Raw genomic sequence first — 19,974 nt, forward strand, 5'->3', positions numbered from 1 at the left:
GATCCGTTGCATATTTACTACCGGTTTCATGAAGGGAAACCCTCCTCAGGTCTTAAAGAGCCTAAAGTGCAAATGAAACAAATCGAAAGTGTTTCTTGTTCATTGGCCTAACTTCCAACAACTTTAAACATAAGATCAAGTTAGTCTTTAGTAGTTATTAGAATACAAGTTGGGTCCAACCAATATTACAAGACAACAATTGAGTCATTGTACAAGACAATAATTAAGTTGTTTTAAAAAGTGATGACCATACTATCTTCCAAAAAGGGATCAAAATATGTATTATACCGAGTTTATTGTACAAATTATAAAGCAAAATATGTTGTACCTAGTATTAGCTAGATGATCTCAATTATGTTGTCTGTACCTCCTTCATCAGCCACGTAACTTGGGGTGCTAAATATACAATAATTGTTATTCTAAAAATTATCTCTAGTCATTAATTATTATTTCAAAAGGGTATTATATATTCTTAAAACTATGCATTGTATCAACATTAATTATGAAATGTCCTATCATGTAATTATGTTGATTCTCCACAAGAAATAATATTAATTTAAGATTTGAAATTGTTTACATTTTGAAAGGATTGTTAATAGACCCTGTATTGTATTTTTGAATTGAAGCTTACATTATAAATTGCGTGGCTTACTACCTCCAAGCACAATAATTTTATAAATTATTATAATAATTTCTTTAATAATCACCCATAATTTTTTAATTTATTTTCAACTAAGTTTAAATTGCATTACAATGTCCAAGTCACTTTTTGATCACCCTATTATGAGAAACGTGAGAGCATACAATGAAAGAAGCACACAACTATCTAGATTGCAACAACTTTAAAGAAAATGCACTTAAGTGTCAAGCCAATCAATCTCACTTCTTCAATCCAGAGTGCTTTTATAATAAATGAAAGGAATGGACACTTCATGCTTATTCAATGGAGTGTATAGAACATTAAGCACTTCACACTTATTTAGTGGAGTAAAATTACAAAGCTTCCACTTATTCAGTGGGTAAAAAATTTAGCACTCTCTACTTAGTCAATGGGGTAAGTAGATACAATATTTTCACTTATTTAGTAGGAGAATAAAATCCAAAAATTTCAACCTATTCAATGAAGTGAGTAAATAAATCAATAGGAAAAGGCTAAACCCATTGGTATTACTACCATCGGGTGTTTTACAATCATATATCAAAAGCAATACAACACAAATAGCTGCTGCAACACTTTATAACAAGCTAATGTAATCGAGACAAGTAGTATGCCTCGAAGAGATGAGAATATAGATTGATGTAGTTTTTGCTACACTTGATTCTTACCAAATTAGAGTCTTAAACAAGTTTGATATGACTCAAATTGCTCAAAAAACACTCCAAAATGCTGATGTACTTCATCCAAAAAGCAAAACCACTAAAATAAATAACTCCAACAATAATAATGTGACAAATAATAACACCCAACATCAAATAAAAGATAAGATTGAGATGATCTTCTTTAATATCCTTTTTAATAAAAAATAATAAAAACATTAAATTAAATTCATATTCCATTTTAATTTATAAAAATAATGTAAATTCAATATAAACCTTTATTAAATTAAATTCATATTCCATTTTAATTTATAAAAATAATGTAAATTCAATATAAACCCTTTCAACTTGAAACTTTGTTACCATTGCCTACTTTTGATATCATTTTATTGTAGACAATGAATAAGATATCTTAATAAAGTCCACCTATAAAAACTAGAATGGTAGCCTCAAATTATCTTTAAATAACTTGTATAGATTAACAACTCTCAAATTGTTTTGATAATGAATACAAATATCTTCAAAATATCTTCGAAACAAAACAAGAATGGTAGCCTCAAATTATCTTTAAATAACTTGTATAGACTACCAACTTTCAAATTGTTTTGATAATGAATACAGATATCCTCGAAACAAAACTGTGCATTCTATGATAAGAGGAATAAGAAAATACTCGATATGTGCCTACTAAAATGACTACGATAAAAAGAATGCCTCTGACCGCACTTTGTTTTTTATTGAAAAAAAAAGCAAATTACATAACTGGGCTTTTCGCTGTTTCCCGGCAACGAACAAAATAGTGTACGAATTAATCTAAATAGAGAGAACGAATGAAATAGATACGCCGCACACACACGTCTTATAATTTATTTCCACTTTCAAATGCGTGCAGGCGAAACGGTCTAAAAACTTCCATGTTCCAGAAAACATTTATAGTTGTTATAAACCCTTAAAAAGCACGTGTCCAGTGGTTGAGCATCCAGCAGCGTTACCGTTAGCACCTCGCATCTGCCCATAAATAGTTATTATACACATTGACATTCAGACATAAATCGATCTTGATCGAAGCATTTTGTGTTTATACCTCTCTCTGTCGGCACAAGTTTTACTCTCTCTTGACAGCAAGCTTTACTATGGAACCCATGGATGATCCAGCGTCAATAGCTGCAGCAGCCTCAAACTTTGCATCATATCCAGGTTAGCATTTTATTTTCTTTGTTTGTTATCCAATGGCACTTTAAACTGTGATACGTTTTGGATTAACTGTAGTTTAAGTTGGAGCATGTTTAGCTACCAAATTTATCAAATGTTACCAAGATTGCTTATGTCTGTGCCTTATCGTTGTGTTTGTTAAAAGGACCTGTAACTGACGCTGCGGCTAAGGAGTTCTTGGATAGCTACCCCCTTCCCTTACTTTTCAGGTATTTCTCGAATCCTCACTTGCGTGGTTTATTTATTTATTCAATTAGAACCCTAAATCTTGAATATTAATGTCTTGAACATTCAATAAACACTTAAAAGTCATGGATTCATAGGGCTGGGGTTTGTGCCGAGAGTTGCAATATTTGGAAGTATTCGGTCTGGCCCTGTTTTTTACTCTCAGAAATTTTGTTTGAGATCACTTGGCGCAAACAAGGAGGAAAAGACATACATAAAATCTGCAAACAGAGTTCTCTCCCTCGTTTAGCAGTCTGCTCAACAAATCACTGACAATAAGAATTAGGGGGAGATGCTAAACTTAACAGCTTGCTGGAAACGGTGCTAAACCACAATCCCGACCGCAAATTAGTAACATAATATCTGGTGAACCTGCACAAAAAAGAAGAGCAAAACCTGACAAACCACTTCACCAATGCCATGCTAGAAAGAGTTGCTCATAAGACCAACATTCAGAGTCAGGGAATAATAGCTATATCTAGGCATTTATTAAATTGGAAATATTTTCAAAATACAGCTGGCTTGACAGTAGTATTCTCGATATGTTTGCCAACACTTTTTAAAGCACCTTCACAGCAGTTCTCAACTATGTCTAATTTTCTCCTTAAAAAGAACTCTCTAAATATCTCTTCTAAGCTAATCTTTTAAAACTGACATCCTATTTTTAGTACAACCTGCGTACTTTGGGGAGCCATGCCTCCAAAATTACTGTTCCAACAACCTACTATGAGAAATATACTTTCAACATTTTCACATCTCGACATTTTTTATTAGCAGGAAAATAATCAAATACTCCTGAATTCCTACAGTTTGACCTACCCGGGTCTCACAAAGAGTGGGCTGCATCATAGCTGCTATGAGATACCTTCCCTCGGGGATCGTTGGAATTCTACTATTGCAACATGCGACAACTGATTTTAATCTTTGTGTTGAGGATGCTTTAAAATTTTATATTGACTCTTTTTGATACCTAGGTTCTGGTTTAGATCAGAGCAGTGGCATGGCAGCCTGATTACTCACTTTCCTTATTCAAAATGTTCAATGGTCGCATTCAAAGTCCATGAAAAGTATATGAATGTGGAAGCCATTGTAATTTGCCTTAGGCCTAACTATTTGGTTTGAATGTGTCCTTTCTAAGCAAATGGAAACACCCAATTGCGCAGTTTAGAGCTTGCCGGGTATGCAGAGGTGGACTACTGATATTTTACCTTTTGTATGCCTGGATGATTTGTTTTAAATTTAAGGGTAATCCTTGTGCCGCCATAATTACTTGGCCTCTGTAATTGGTGTGTATCCTCTTTTAGAGGATATCTTTGTAGCCAATATTTGAAATTGGACAAACATATAAACACAGGATTATCCCTGCAGTGGAGTGCTCACTTCACCACATCAAAATAAAAATATAATGCATAGTTCATTTGGATGCTGATTTAAGTTTTTAACTCTGGCATTAAGTATGGTTATGTTAACCATATTTGGATTTTTGCGCCTGTTAAATTGTGCTTGAGTTTATTCCTGATGGAATCAAACATGATGTAATGCCCCCTCCTAAAAAGTTAAATTAGATGCCTATCATAACATTCCCATGGGTCTTGGGAGTGTTCGATTATAAAATAGATAAGTGACATTTGAATAATTCTAATGAATGATGGGCAATGGCAGATATTAGGTGTTAATAAATCCTATTGAATAAAAATTTGAAGAGATGCATCTATTGAGGAAAGGCAGCCCCTCAACACAGGTAACAATGCAATTAATATTAAATAAAAATATATTTAAAGTTTGTTTCCAATCAAAGGGACATTTGAAGAGATGCATCTATTGAGGGAAGGTTCTATTTAAAGGAGCAAGGAGAAAGGATCATCAATTGGGAAAAAGTATCATATACTTATTTATTACTTCTTTGAGGAGTATAAACCATTACACTTACAGTCTGAGGATGAAAACCCTTAATCGCCATTGCCGAGTTAGGGATGAAAACCTTTGATTCAGGCAGATCTGAAAGCACTTTGAAAGTAGACATACAAGAGGAAATCATCACACTTTGAAGGACAATTATATCAGAAAATCAAGATCAGATTTATTTTCAGAATTATTTGAAATTATTAAATTGAATATTATAATAAATTCATAATTTTAGTCAAAATTATATTTAATTTCAGAATCATGTGATAATTTATAATTTATAAATTTGAATAATTTATAATTTATAAATTTGAATTTTATAATAAATTCATAAATTTAGTCAAAATCATATTTATAAATTCAATGCAATTATCATTTTGAGTAAGGATTACTGTTTTAGGGCAAAAATTAGAAATGTTCTAGAAAGGGACATTACAAATGGTATCAAAGCAGCAATCCTGCCAGCCTGCAGGGTAAAGCTAAATAACGGATGCATTGTAATCAAAGAGATTTGAAGGTCTACAAAGGAAGAGGACATGGATCTATTTAAGTATATATTCAACATCACAATCCTATCAATGGCCAGCGCTATCAGATTTGAAGACATACTTGCAGGAGGTGACGACTGAACCTGCTCAAGCAATTTGGAGAGAAGGAAATGATAAGGCTATCAAAATAATAGTTGATGGGGTAAGGAACAATATTATGCCCATTATAAAGAAACACGAAACAACCTTCAACATGTTCAAAGCACTTGAAGACACTTTTGAGATATCCAATGCCAGTAGAACCTTGGCTCTAAAAAGAGAGATAAATCATATAACCATGATAAAAGGAGAATCAGTCAATGCCTACTTCATGCGGATATCTACCTTAAGGGATGAACTAACAACTCTTGGATATGAGATCCAAAGCAAAGAATTAACCCTCATTGCTTTAGATGGGTTGCCTAGTATCTGGGAAACGTTCGTCCAAGGCATCAGTGCAAGGGATAACTTTCCAAAATTCGATAGGCTAAAGGCTGACTGTCTCCAAGAGGAATCAAGGCAAAATAAGAAAGGAATCAAACAAAAGAATATAGATGAAGATCTTCAAGTTCGGAAAAATAAATTAGAAGTACATTTCAGCAGTTTAAGACTCTAGTTGAGAAAGAATCCGGTTCTCAAATTGTCACTCTAAGGTTAGATAATGGGGGGGAGTTTTGTTCCAATGACTTCTCTACATTTTGTGCTACACATGGCATTAAGCGCCAACTCACCACACCATATACCCATCAATAGAATGGTGTAGTTGAACGTAGGAATCGCACCATTACTGAAATGGCTCGTTCTATGATAGAGCATAGAAATGTTCCTAAGAAATACTGGGCTGAAGCAGTTTGCATTGCAGTCTATCTCCTGAATCGGTCACCTACACATGCCATCAAGAAGAAGCCTGGTCAGGACACAAGCCTAAATTGGGCCATTTGAAAGTCTTCGGTTCTACGGCTCATGTATGGATTCCAGACACCAAACGTGCTAAGATAGATTCAACGAGCCAAACACTTATGTTTACTGGTTACAACGACAACCACAAGGCCTACAGGTTGATTGATGTGGAGATAGATTGTCTCATTTTCAGTCGTGATCTTGTGGTTGATGAGACTACTGGTCCATTCATGCCCTCTACTACTCCTAGTCCTGCGACTCCGTCTATGAAGACTTCTGATGTTGGTGTTTGTCTTCCTCTTGTTTCCCATGATGGGAGGGCTTTAGAGCATTCTGACTCTGAAGATGAGGAATCTGTCGATCCAACACCACCTGATTTGTCACAGGATTTGCATCCAGATGACTTTGTTTCGGAAACTCCAGGGGATGTTCTTCCTCCAATGCCAGATGTTGGTACTTCTACCCCCAGGCTTGAATGGTGGGCCAAGACAATAGGAGATCTTCGTGATGATGAGCTTCTTGAGGATAGATTAGTTCACCGCAAGAGAAAGCAACAAAATACAATCAACTTTGCACTTATGGCCAACATCCACAACATCCATGAGCCCCAAACATATTCTGAGGCTAAAGGCATTCTTGAGTGGGAAAAGGCTATGGAGACAGAATACCATAGTCTTCTGAAGAATAACACTTGGGTTCTTTCTGATCTGCCTCCTGGGAAGAAACCTATCAGCTGTAAATGGGTTTACAAAGTCAAGTATCATGTAGATGGTACTTGGATAAGTACAAGGCCAAATTGGTTGCTCGGGGTTTTACACTGCGGGAGGGCATTGACTACGAGGAGACTTTTGCTCATACTGCCAAGATGAGCACTATTCGTCTTCTTCTCGCCATTGCAGCTCAGTTTGGATGGAAACTTCACCAGATGGACGTTAAGAGTGCATTTCTCAATGTTGAGTTGTAAGAAGAAGTTTATATGACTCAACCTCCTGGCTTCAAGGTTCCTGGTAAGGAACATCAGGTTTGCGGATTGGTAAAAGCCCTCTATGGCTTGAAGTATTTCAAGATTGTTCAATATTTGGTTGAACATGGTTTTTAGCTCAGTCCCTCTGACACTAATTTGTATGTCAAACTCTCCGGTGGTGATGCCCTTTTTCTTGTTGTCTACATGGATGACTTGATCATTATTGGCAATTCAGCACATTTGATTACAACCATCAAATAGGACTTGTGCCAAGCTTTTGACATGACAGATTTGGGGCTTCTCCATTATTGCTTAGGTGTCGAAGTGTGGCAGATTGATGATAGTATCTTTATTTCACAGTCCAGGTTTCTGATGCAGGATTGTAAACCTGCTTCCACACCTATGGAGAAAGGGTTGAAGTTATCAGCGAAGTTTGATTCACCTGCAGTAGATGAAACAAAATTCAGACAAATAGTAGGCAGCCTCATCTATCTCACTGCCACTAGACCTGACATCTATTTTGCTGTCAGCTACATCTCTCGCTTCATGACAACCCCAAAAGCTGATCATTGGATTGCAGCAAAGCGAGTGCTATGATATGTGCAAGGCGCTTCAGACTATGGCATTTTGTATGGTAGGTGCAACGATCCAAAGCTGATTGGTTATACTGACTCAGATTGGGCAGGATCAGTGGATGACAAAAAATCCACTTCTGGGTAAATATTTAGTTTGGGTACTGGTGCTGTCACTTGGAGTAGCAAGAAGCAACAGGCCGTGGCTCTTTCCTCGACCGAAGCCGAATACCGAGGAACAATCAAGGCTGCATGTGAGGCAGTTTGGCTCTGAAGGATTGTTTCTAACATGCAGATGCCGCAAGCAGGTCCTTCTCCCTTGTATACTGATAACCAAGGGGTGCTCAAGCTGGCTAAAAATTCAGTCTTCCATGAACGTACCAAGCATGCCGAGCTTCATTGTCACTACATTTGCAAGCTGGTAGAAGACGGATCAGTTCAGTTGCTGTATTTTCTGACAGCGGATCAGATTGCGGATATTCTCACCAAGTCTCTGAGCCCAAATAAGTTTGTAAAATTCAGGGGGCAACTTGGTGTTTTTGATAGATTGATCATTAAGGGAGGGTGTTAGAATATTAGTTTCTTATATTGTTAATGGTCAATATTGTATTTAATGTGTCTACAGTATTAGGTAGATAGAAGTAGGTATCATAATTAATATCTACAGTATTTTTGGAACTCCTATATATTGTAATTTGTTCTCAGTTAATGAATGAAGTATTTTTACCAGTGAATTTGATTTTCACAAGAAGTTGCTAAAACCAAAGAGGGAGAGCCAAAATCATGTGTCGAATGTCAATAATTGCAAATGATGTCCAAGAAACATCTATACAATTTTCAGGTATGCAAGTAATTGATCGATGTAAAATTGATTTGCAAGGTATGGAAACGATTGAACCACATGATGATGATGTGCAATATATTTGTTATGCTGTTGTGAGGAATGATTTGTCTAAGGTTGACCTTGATAAGAAGTTATGTATTCAAGAAAAAGATGAGTTGGAAAATAAAGTGAAGTAATGCAATGATATGATTGAGGAATTACAATAAAAGATAAATGAAGATAGGTGCTCATGGGATGCTTGTAAGGAAGATATGCAAGAAGAAATTTTAGAGGTACACAATAAGCTTGATTCTATAGTTAATAGAAGAAAAGTCTTGAAATTGAAATATAAGGAATTATGCACCAAACATAGAAATGATAAAAATGAATCGAGAAAATACAATAAAGGGGCTAAAAAATTAAAAGCAAAGATGGTCGAGGATCAGAGAATATGGGATTCTAGTAGGGTGGATTTAGAAGAAAAAATTACAGAACTACAAACTAAGCTTAATGGAACAAGAGTATTGAGCTAGGGATAGTGTGATGATCCCTTTCTCTACATAAAAACAATCTAGCATTAATCACATGTGTGATCAAGGTGTGGTAGACCCTGAACACTTCCAAGTAGTTAGCAAATAAAAGGAAGAGTGTACATAGCAAATGAGTAGTTCAAACGGTTAGATTGAGAGAAAGCTCCTTGTATTATCTTTATAGATGATAATATTCAAAGCCAACTCATTTGATTCATGAGAGGAAGAATGTCATTGTTGATTAGTGAGTCATATACCTTATCAATAGTTTTGTAGCAACAGACCAAGATTTGTGTTATGATAATTAAGCAATGATTTGCCAGTACTCAAAATGTGAAGTTTGAACCCACCATGACGTGGTTTGTAGGGTTTGACTGGCATTGTTGATAGTGTCAATGAATGGCACAGCAAATCCTTATATCAAAGATTCGTACAACAAGGTAGAGTGACAAGCAATCGAAAATTACATTAAGCCACACTACCGTATGAGAATAGGGTAGGCATAACACAACCACCATTATCATTTCAAGTACCACGTAACAAACATTCAAGTGCTCACGTATTTATGTCGAGTAGTACAAAGCTTCCATATAGCAATAAAGCCTATAAGGGCAAAACAATCGAATATCACATACTTAGCAATCAACATAATATCATTATCGCCACTCAAGGAAAGATTAAGTTAACTAAATTGCAAGTTAGGTTAGTACATGAAGAGGTGCGAATTACCATGGGAGGTTAAATATACAAGTGGTACAATAAAGAGTCTTATATCAAAAGGTGCAATTATTAAAAGGTGGCAACCCAAGTTTGTATCCCTTCATGACATATTAAAGGAGGGTAAAGCATCGACACAAAGTATCTTCGATTGTTTACTATTACTTATTTACATCCATATTTGGACCGCTCTATTGAGCAGTAGCCTTCTCAGGCAAATCAGTTGCATACATCTAAAGGCAACAATCAGGAACAACACCATAACCATTGTATACTTTCAAAGAATTATTAGAAACAACAATTATAGTATCATCACTATAAGCGATAAGGAGAAGATCTATAGCATAATTTACACCGCTAAATCTGAGACAACAGGGTTAACTCCATAGCATTGAAGTGAAAAAGTTTACACAGTGAAGATTATAGCATTCCATATCAGGGATCACCATTGCATAATTCTCATAGTCGTATCAGAGACAAAAAGATACTCTATCATATATATCCATTGCACTCTTCAATTTAGAATATATCAATTATCTTAAGTAGTATCATTAATATAAGCCTTGCAAAATATCTAGATACTGCATTTTATGTTATAAGGAAAGTGTTTGATTAGAAAGAAGTCTCTTGCAATTGAAGTTATTAATAAATAGTCCCAAAATCTTGGGAGATTAAATAAGGGGACATCACAGACATGAAGAAATATGCACAAAGCTAAAACAAGAAAAAATAATTTGGGAAATGCATTGAAAGAGTGTAATGATATAAAAGGGGATTTGCAATAGAAAATGATTGAAAATGGTTTTTTGTTCGATGTTTGTAAGGTGGAGTTGGAAGGAAGAATTGTTGGACTGCATGATGTCTTTTTCTTTTCTCTAAGGATGAGAGAATTTTTTCCTTAAATTATGAACCTTGCCAGTTACCAAATCTTGGTTTTGTTGTTGAGGGTAATTGGGAAATAACGATTCATAAGCTCAAAGAATATTGGACGACAAATTGTCCTCACACTATAGATGATGATATCAACCTTATGATATTGAAGGATTGGCATTCTGGCAAGTACATTAACAACTTTTCAGGGGCATCATTGTAGTACAGAGTTGGACATAACCAAGACAATGAGAGAAACATCACTTGGTGTAGAATTTCCAATTCCTTATTACATCAGATTGTTGCAGCCGAAGCTAATTACATCACAAGGAGGATCTAGAAATTACAAATCTCCAAAGTTGATTTGGGATCTTGGTATTGGCAAAAATGATTCAGTGTGACATATTAAAACTGACATTGCTAGTTAGCCATCTTGAGAAGGGCGGACTGTAATGCCCCATCCTTAAAAATTAAATTAGAAACCCAGTATTACATTCTCATGGGTTTTGGGGGTGCCCGATTTAAAAATAGACAAGGACATTTGAATAATTCTAATGAATGATGGGCAATGGCAGATGTTAGGTGTTAATAAATCCTAATAAAATTATTATGAAAGAAAATGTGGTTAATTAAGGAAATCAATTAGTGTAGTTCTCTTTATGGTTGTTTCTAAAAGGTGTTGTTGCAATACTTGACTCAGCGGTTGGTGTGCACAATTTTTAGATGCATTCTCTTAGAATCAATATTGCAATGGACTTAGCTCCTTTGGAGTCCAACTATATTTAATACCTCTTGCCACTTTTTCACTAGGCAAACCTTTATAATATTATGTATGGGTTTTTGGGACCTTCTAAGAACAACTATGTTATTACTAATTAGAATGGGTTGGCATTGTGTGATACCTTCAAGAAGAGATGGACAAGTTGTTTTTGTTTGTAGGGGTGAGATTGTAAATATCTATCAAGGAACAACACTTATATGGGGATTCTTGCAATATAAAGGGGGTTTATTGGAATTGTGACCTATGGCTTGGTTAGGTAAAGTGGCTTGGAAAATAGCCTTTTGTTGCCTTTCCTATTTGGGTTGACATGGATAAAATTGGAAACACAAACAAGAGGCTGGTTGGAAGTAAGTATATTATGCTATTGTATTTGGAGGCAAGGCTAAAAGATATCTCTGTCATTATTTTCTATAATGACAGGCTATTTCACTTTGTCCGACTTGGCCAATCTATTTCATTTCTTGCAGATGGTATGCAAAGCTCTTTATTTGCCTTCCCACTTGAACCATGGTCACAACACCCATGTCACTGCCTTCAATCTAATCGGTTGGTGTAGTAATCACCCCTGTTTTGACCCAATTTTTTCCTCACCTTTTCACCAATTCAAATGCGAAGACATTCTATCAAACAGTTTGCTTGCTATGAATGTGAGAGTGGTTTCAGATTTGCGAACGATTATGTGATGTTTGAATGTATGAACTGACATATATACATTCCCTTTTCCATTTAATCTCAGACCATAACAAATTCTTCCCTTGGAATTATTAGAAAAATAATACTTTATTTGCTGTTCAACATAAACCAAAGGAACAACTTACAACCTGTTCATGAACATTGACCTTTTTCCAGAATAATCCCTGTTTATTCTTTACTGCCCAGATGAGGTCAATTCAGCATAATAGACAACCACGTATTTGAATGGAGTGCTTGGAACTTAGAAAGTTGTGTCCCAAGGTTGCCAAGATATAGGAAATTCTCCATGTCACACCACCTGATGGAATCGCTGCCCAAGTTATGATTGCAAGCATGCCAAACCTGGGATATATCCAAAGAGTCTTCCAGATTGATCGACCAGCTTCAATGACCTTCCACACACAACAAAAATATCCATGACTAATTTATCTTTCAATAAATGCCCCAAACCTCCTTTATTCCATGGTTTTCCCATTAGTTTGCAATCCCACATTGGACAATGAGCATTGATTTAATATTCAGTCTCACCTTTTGGATGCTAGTGCTCACCTGGAAACTGCAGTGCTCAGCATAAGATCCCAACTACAACTTCAAACAAATGTCTAAATCTTGTTTCTGGGGGCCAGCCACATTCATGTGTCTTCATACACTCATATTTGACCTCATAAAGGAGCGTCGACCCCAAACCAAGCTTCCATGATTCCCAGCTGATAGAAAATGTCCATGAACTGTTTTGGGAGTAATATGCTGAACATATCTGCAGTTCTTCAACTTCAGTGATTATACTCTTCTTAGCACATGATAAAATAACACCTTGTAAAGGTCTCCACCAATGCGAGTTGTATGAGTTTGTCTCTAAACAGACGACTTGGCCTTTTAATTTATTCAACCTCCTTCTCTTGACAATGATCCCTTAGTCGCCCAAGATAATTAAATTAAAACATTCTTATTTCATGCTATCACTATTAAAATCACCCAATATAAGAGATTCAAAACTTTCTTCAAATGATTTCTTTGACATATCAATATTTGACCCAATGATTATTGAAATATTTCCTCATCCACAACTTATCTCTCCAAATACAAAAACGCCCCAAAACAAAATAATAACCTTCCAACCAATCGCTCATAATCATAGGCTCATTAAGATTTTGATGCGTCCAATATTATAAAATTACTCCACTAAGCATTCAATTGTTTTGCAAAGGAATATCAAAATATAATAATAATAAACCACTTACTTTGCAAATTTGTCTCAGAATGAGACTTCAGAAATTTCTTTACTTATCTGTAGCCCTCTGAAGTTTCTGAATAAGATCTCCAACTATCCAAACTTTGATGCACACCTGTGCATCCTGGAATGAATCTACCTCTTAAATGATATTGGGTTTTTGTCCAATCCCCAAACCCAAGGGTTTCCGTCTTGCTAAAAAGCCAAAAGCTCTTAGAGCGATTCTAATAAATGATAAACAAGCATCCCCAACTGAGCCCAAAACTGCCTTTTTATAAACTTCTCAAGAAGCTTCCAGAAGCCCTTTCATATTTCCCTCACTAATATTTAGTTTTGCAAGTGGAAAATAATAAAGTGACCCTTTTAATTCTTCATTGACATTAAAGTGACTTTAATGTCCTTATGAAATAATCAAAACATTAAATTTATTTATTTTTGATGACTTGAATTTTAATTATTTAATTAAATTATAAGGTCCGAATAAAGGGGACATTACAGTCCTCCCTCACCAAGATTATTTGTCCTTAAACAATTCCAACGTAGTCCCAAGATCACTCAACTGAACCAACTGAAACTGAGTATGATCCCAGGGTCCCAAGTCAACCTAGGAGATCTGCTGCACCATTTACTGCAAGCACCGTTCTGCTGAACACTTGTACAAGAGACCTCTTGAAACCTACTTGAAAGAAGAGCAATCCAAAATTGCAAAAATTTGGTCAACTCATCAGAGAATTGCCCTTCTAAATCCCAATCCGAGGTGCCATAGGAGGAAGCTCAGGATAGTCATCATAAACTATCATATCCCCAACACCCTCCACACTTCCAAAATAACTGGCACCGAATACAAATTTGTTGTTCCAGACGTGAGTACACTCTGAATTCAAGCAATAATAGTGATTTGGTGCCTAAACAGTCAACCAACACTCTAACTGATTAGCCAAGTCGGTCATCATCTTCACCCGAGACTCAAAAATAGCTCTGCCATTAAGCTGATTTGACTGAAAGTGCTCAATTCTGCAGCCGTACAAGTCTGAATTTACAAGTTGCAACATTTCCAAATAAAAACTGTCACTGCTAAACTGAAAAATCTTGGCCAAATTTAGGTTTCTGCTTTTACCCTTAGCTAGAAATGTCTTTACAAAAGTCACCAATTCGGTAGGAGACCAAGTCCCACTCATAATCTCCCTCCAGTCCACCTGCAAAAACTAAAATAGACTTTTATGAATTTTGAAAAAAGAGTTAACAATAGCAACAATATCACTTTTAGAGTCCATAACCTCCCATGGAATGTTTCTCCCATCATCATTAGTCATCAGTAACCCCTAAGAAAAACCTGATGCGTATGCACTAACACAAAGAGTAACTGCACGATGCTGACACTGCACTATTCTGATTTTCATGTGACATCTACTATGAGTGCAGTCAATGGTGTTCACTCTATCACTCTCATTGGTACATACTACAACTGGATCATCAGAAATCCTCAGGGTGGAAAGATATGTACCACACATTAAATCATCAAAATCAACAATCACACTCCGAAAGTTGAAGTGAGAATCCAGTACTCTCAAACCCATGCAATTAGCTGCCAATATCAATGCGAGGTCTGAAATTTTCATAATCAGCATTATAGGGAAGCCATTAAACATGGAAATGTGAGATGGAGGCCAAGGAAACAAATCTGAAAACTCATTACCAATGAGCTGTACACATGCATTATCAAAATGCATTATCTTCCTTGTAGGTAATTTCTTAGTTTTTATAATCAGCTCTTCAATACCATGACTCCCATGTTCATTCAAACTTCTCGGTATACCCATACTAGCAAAAACTTTAAATACCTTATGCTCCTTCAATGTGATAATCTTCAAATAACAAGGAGAAATGAATCCATTGTGAAAAGTTATGGTATTCATAATCATCAATTCAGCATTTGCTTCAAACCCTTCCTTGGTGTCTTCATAGTAGTCATGCAATTCATCTTCTAATTTTGATTGCTCAACAATCAATGTTGTTCCAACATGAGTGTCATTCTGAAAACCACCTGTACCTGTTAAAGCAACTATCTGATGGTTGCAAACTATATAATCATGAAAAGATTGACCCTCAAAATGTGAAAGTTTAGGTTCTTGTTGTAGTTCACTATCAATATACTGAATCCCCTTCGATTGGAACATACTGGAATCATTGTGCATTAATTCATCCTTATCAAATGCATTGATCCCTTCAACAATTTGTATGATCTCCATAATCTTAGTATTAGGTTGTTGTTCTGAAAACCACTTGTACCTGTAACTATCTCATGGTTGCAAACTATATAATCATGAGAAGATTGACCCTCAAAATGTGAAAGTTTGTGTTCTTGTAGTTCACTATAAACATACTGAATCACCTTAGATTGGAATATACTGGAATCATCGTGCATTAATTCATTCTTATCAAATGCATCGATCCCTTCAACAATTTGTATGATCTCCATAATCTTAGTATTAGGTTGTACTTTGGAAGAGGTTGCATACGAGACCAATTTTCTGATTTGGATGACAAAGAATGTGCCAAACTCATCTGTAAACAAAGCAGGTTTGACACACTTGATTGAACAGCAGATTTCTTCTTCTTCTGACAGCTATTGCCTTTTCTTCAAGTTTTTTATGGTGACTGGACATACCTGCTTTTACAGCAATTCCCCTATATCCTTTCAATTTTCTTTTCAATCAGTGTACCTTTCTTGGGGCTTCCTTCCTAGCTCTGACACCAAACGTAATAATGAATGGATGGAGCTTGAGAGAATTGGATGGTATACAATTCAAGGAGTGTGACTTCTATTTTTTCGTAATCGAATGGGAAAGTTACAAGGTTGTTATAACTTAATTTTGAGTAACGTTTTAACATAATTAGTGTGGCGTGGCTTCTATTTTAATTGAATGGGGAAGCTACAAGGTGGTTATAACTTAATTGTAAGTTACATTTTAGTTATAATTAATGTGGTGTGGTTTCTATTTTTGATTGAATGGGGGAAGTTACAAGGTGGTTATAACTCATTGTAAGTTATGTGTTAGACATAATTAATGTGGTGTGGCGTCTATTTTTATTGAATGGGGAAGTTACAAGGTGGTAGGTGGTTATATCTTAATTAAGTTACGTTTTAGACATAATTAATGTGGTGTGGCTTCTACTTTGAATGGGGAAGTTACAAGGTGGATATAACTTAATTTTAAATTATGTTTTAGACATAATTAATGTGGCGTTTTTTTAAAGATAAAATGGAAAACTAGCATTCCAACCTTTTTACCTAGCCAGCCTGTGGGTTTAGAAAGAGAAAAATCCAAAGGAGGACAACAGAAAGAACCAACAATAAAAGCATAAACAAACAACCAACCAACAAACCATAGTTGGAAACTCAGACTCGGCAGACCCAAAATTTTTGACTCCGCAAAAGCTCACCGACTTAAATTTTTTTGATGTGGGTTTAGAAGAGCAACAACACACAAACAACCAACAAAGCACAGTTGGGAAACTTGGGTTAAGTAAAAACTCAACAACTTAAAAAAAATGCTTAAATTTCTTAACACTTTTTTTTTTGCTAGATTCAATGACAAATTGTATTCAATGAGTCCACAAATGAGAACAAAAATGTTTTCTATTAAATTTGATTGATTTGAATGCAAATTGATTACAAAATTGCATCATCATGCGGAATCCTGATGGCTGATGGCTTGATAAAATAGATAGCTGACAAAATGAAAATAGTAAATACAACATTTTACATCTTCCTCTTCCCTAATCTAGTGAAAACTAGGGGAGAGATAGAGAGAGGTTCTACTCTTGCCACAGGAGAGGCCGCTTGTGGCTCCCCTGAGCTGTTAGCACCCATTTCTGTCCAAACCAAAATTCATTTAAAAAAAAAAAAATTAAGGGTTTTCAGCCAGAGTGCTAAAAGTTTTCATAATTAATGTGGTGTTATTTTATCATTAACATAATAAATGAACGCCCTTGTGTATAAAGTGTATTTGAAGTTGAACATTATGTCAAACAACATACTATATCTTACATTCCCGATAATATTCTAGTGTGGGTTTTTAAATCCCCAGGATTGTCCTAAAATTTGTTTAGGTTGTCCTTGTTTTGATGGATTGAGTTGCATGCTGTTTGAATTTGCAATATAAATTGAACATAATTATAACCATAAGGAAAACCCATACATCATTGGAAAATAATTGTTGTATTTGGATCTATTTTGTAACATTAAAGGTTAAGGATCAAATCTAATTCCTTTGAAGTGTTTTAGATTGAGTTATACAATTTCTGGATTGCTCTTTGGTCTGGGTCAATGAATCTATCAGTTTGTCAATTGGAATTAGTTTCCTTAGGTCATTTTCAATGGTAGATTTCTTGTTCTTTTTTTCAACTTATGTCTTTCCATGTGTAGAATTGATTAAATTGATGAATTTGCAGTGCATTAGAGAGTGAGTATGAGGTTCCAGGGCTTGAGGCTTCTGTGGTTTCTTGCCTTGAAAGAATCTTTAAAACATCATATGGAGCTTCACTTCTTCCTCAGTGCATGGTATGATAAGCAAATCATTTTTTGTCTTACAATTAAATATATGTAGAACTCATTGCATGGTATGATAAACAAATCATTAATTATCTTTCAATGATATCAAGTTTCCACAATCCATCAAGTTGTGCAAATAATTTCTGTATACGATTGTGTTGAAGTTTTTGCATCAACCATCATCAGGATAGAAGAGACCTAGAAGAGAAAAAATGAAAAAAACAATTATCTTACAATCAAAGAATGTAAACCTCAGTGCATGATTATTTATCTTGCAATTAAACATATGTTGAATGGTAATTTCAGTTATTTAAATTTTAAGGCTACAGATGAGACCTGTGAATAAAGGTCCTTTTTAATGAAAGTCATTGTTTTTGAAAAGAGATTTATAATTGGGGCAGTTTCCGAAGGAGTTAAAAACCACCTAATTGTATCATTGATTTATATTTCCTGTTATATATCGTCTGACCTACAATAGGGTTATAATAATTTTCTTTGATTAAGCAGAGGTCCTTTTATATCAAAGTAATTTTTGTTTTTTGAAATGAGACAGTTTCCTTAAGAGTAAAAACCATCTAATTTTAATATTTATTTCTATTTGCAATTATTCATTGATTGAATTCCTTTTCTAGTTCATCTTAAGTGTGAATTTACTTTGCAATGAACCAAACTGTTTATACCATATTTTTGCACAAGAGAGGCATCTGATTGGAAAGGGGTCATGAACTATATTAGCTAAGGTCCAAAACTGCTTTGATGACTTGTTAAGCTGGTTTGGATCAAGGATTAGAGTCTTGCAGATGGCCATCTAAGTCAATAAAGGGTCATGTGTTAGCTACTCCAGAAGCTTACTAATGTCATAATGCTATGGTCATTTGTAAGTTGCTGAACTAGAATCTTGCCCAAGCTGAAGTTTAGGTTTGAATTAAATTCTTTGTCCAACAAATATGAAGAGTTTGTTAAGTTTGGATCAGATTTATAAATTTGGTATTTTTCAAACTTATTGTTACTTTAACTTAGAATGAATTCAATTCGACTTATACAAGGTAGGAATTGAGTCTGAATATTATATTTGATGTTCAACGTTTATATAGATATAATCACGATCTCAAATGATCTAGGTTTCAATACCAATGTTCATGTACTGCTGAGTATATTAATGATCTTGATTTCGATATTAATATCCACTTACTGATTCTCACGACCTGCTCTTGAAATCTTTTCGCTATGTCACCTCCAATCGAATTGTATCAAATATATATATATATATATATATGATGCCCGAAGACAACAGAGGAGACGCGACTCTACGTGAAGAGACTTGAGGTCAAACCGATTCATAATTTAATTGATTCAATTATAATCGGTTATGCTTTACCCAATGATTAACAAATGAATCGATAACTAGTCAATTGTAGAATAATGCGATAATAGAAGAAGGTTAATGATGATGATTCGGTTTGACCATTGATCAGGTTAACTAAAGTTATGACTAATATCATTAACCATCTGCAGATATACATATCACTGAATATGATTTATATATATATTGGTCACAAACTGTTATGTATCCCGACTGTACTTCGATGATCTGCAATTGTATAACCTTTATATATATCCATCTACACTGATCATATCATCTTTGATATATGATACTCAAGGGTTTTCATTAATCAATTCCATTAAGATCGGTTGATTAACTTAATACTAATAATTATAGATTAATAGATCGGTTTATTATAACTGATGTGCTTCAAGCGATTTAACCAATGTGATGATCGAACAACAGATTATGTAAATCTAACTTGATAATGGAGTCAAGTCGATTGTCATTGATTGGCATTAATTCGAAATCGCTGCTTATGGGGTTTAACGATATTGATAACTATTACTCGTAATTGTCTAAGGCCAAAGGCCAATTAGACAATTATGGTGTCTCAGTCAGTCCTCAAGAATTATGACTGAAGCTACCTTATCGTCAACAGAGTTTTATTTATTTATTTATTTATTTTTTTTAATGGTAAGAGCTATCATTAAAGGGGAACACCCTTGTATTAATTTCAAAAAGTTACAAAAAAGCATCAAAGCCTGATAGCAGGACCATAGTCTATCTTTCTACCCATCCATCCCCCTGTAAACAAAGTCTGAACAG

At 35.0% G+C, this 19,974-nt stretch overlaps 1 protein-coding gene across 4 annotated transcripts in view; it reads left to right on the forward strand.

Annotated features, from left to right (window-relative positions):
• Window positions 1-1,988: 1,988 nt before the first annotated feature.
• The window catches only part of LOC131042307 (uncharacterized), a 189,266-nt gene continuing 171,280 nt past the window's right edge, over window positions 1,989-19,974 (forward strand). For 2 of the 4 annotated variants that reach the window (XM_057975652.2, XM_057975654.2), the window contains exons 1-3: window positions 1,998-2,514; window positions 2,675-2,738; window positions 17,723-17,831. In XM_057975652.2, coding sequence (XP_057831635.2) covers window positions 2,451-2,514; window positions 2,675-2,738; window positions 17,723-17,831 — 237 coding nt within the window. In that variant the 5' untranslated portion in view covers window positions 1,998-2,450. Of the gene's footprint in view, window positions 2,515-2,674; window positions 2,739-17,722; window positions 17,832-19,974 lie in introns of all 4 variants that reach the window. The other 2 variants (XM_059218561.1, XM_057975653.2) reach the window with 2 other exon arrangements.

This window comes from Cryptomeria japonica, chromosome 3 (genome assembly GCF_030272615.1).
Source record: "Cryptomeria japonica chromosome 3, Sugi_1.0, whole genome shotgun sequence".
NCBI classification, from domain to species: domain Eukaryota; kingdom Viridiplantae; phylum Streptophyta; class Pinopsida; order Cupressales; family Cupressaceae; genus Cryptomeria; species Cryptomeria japonica.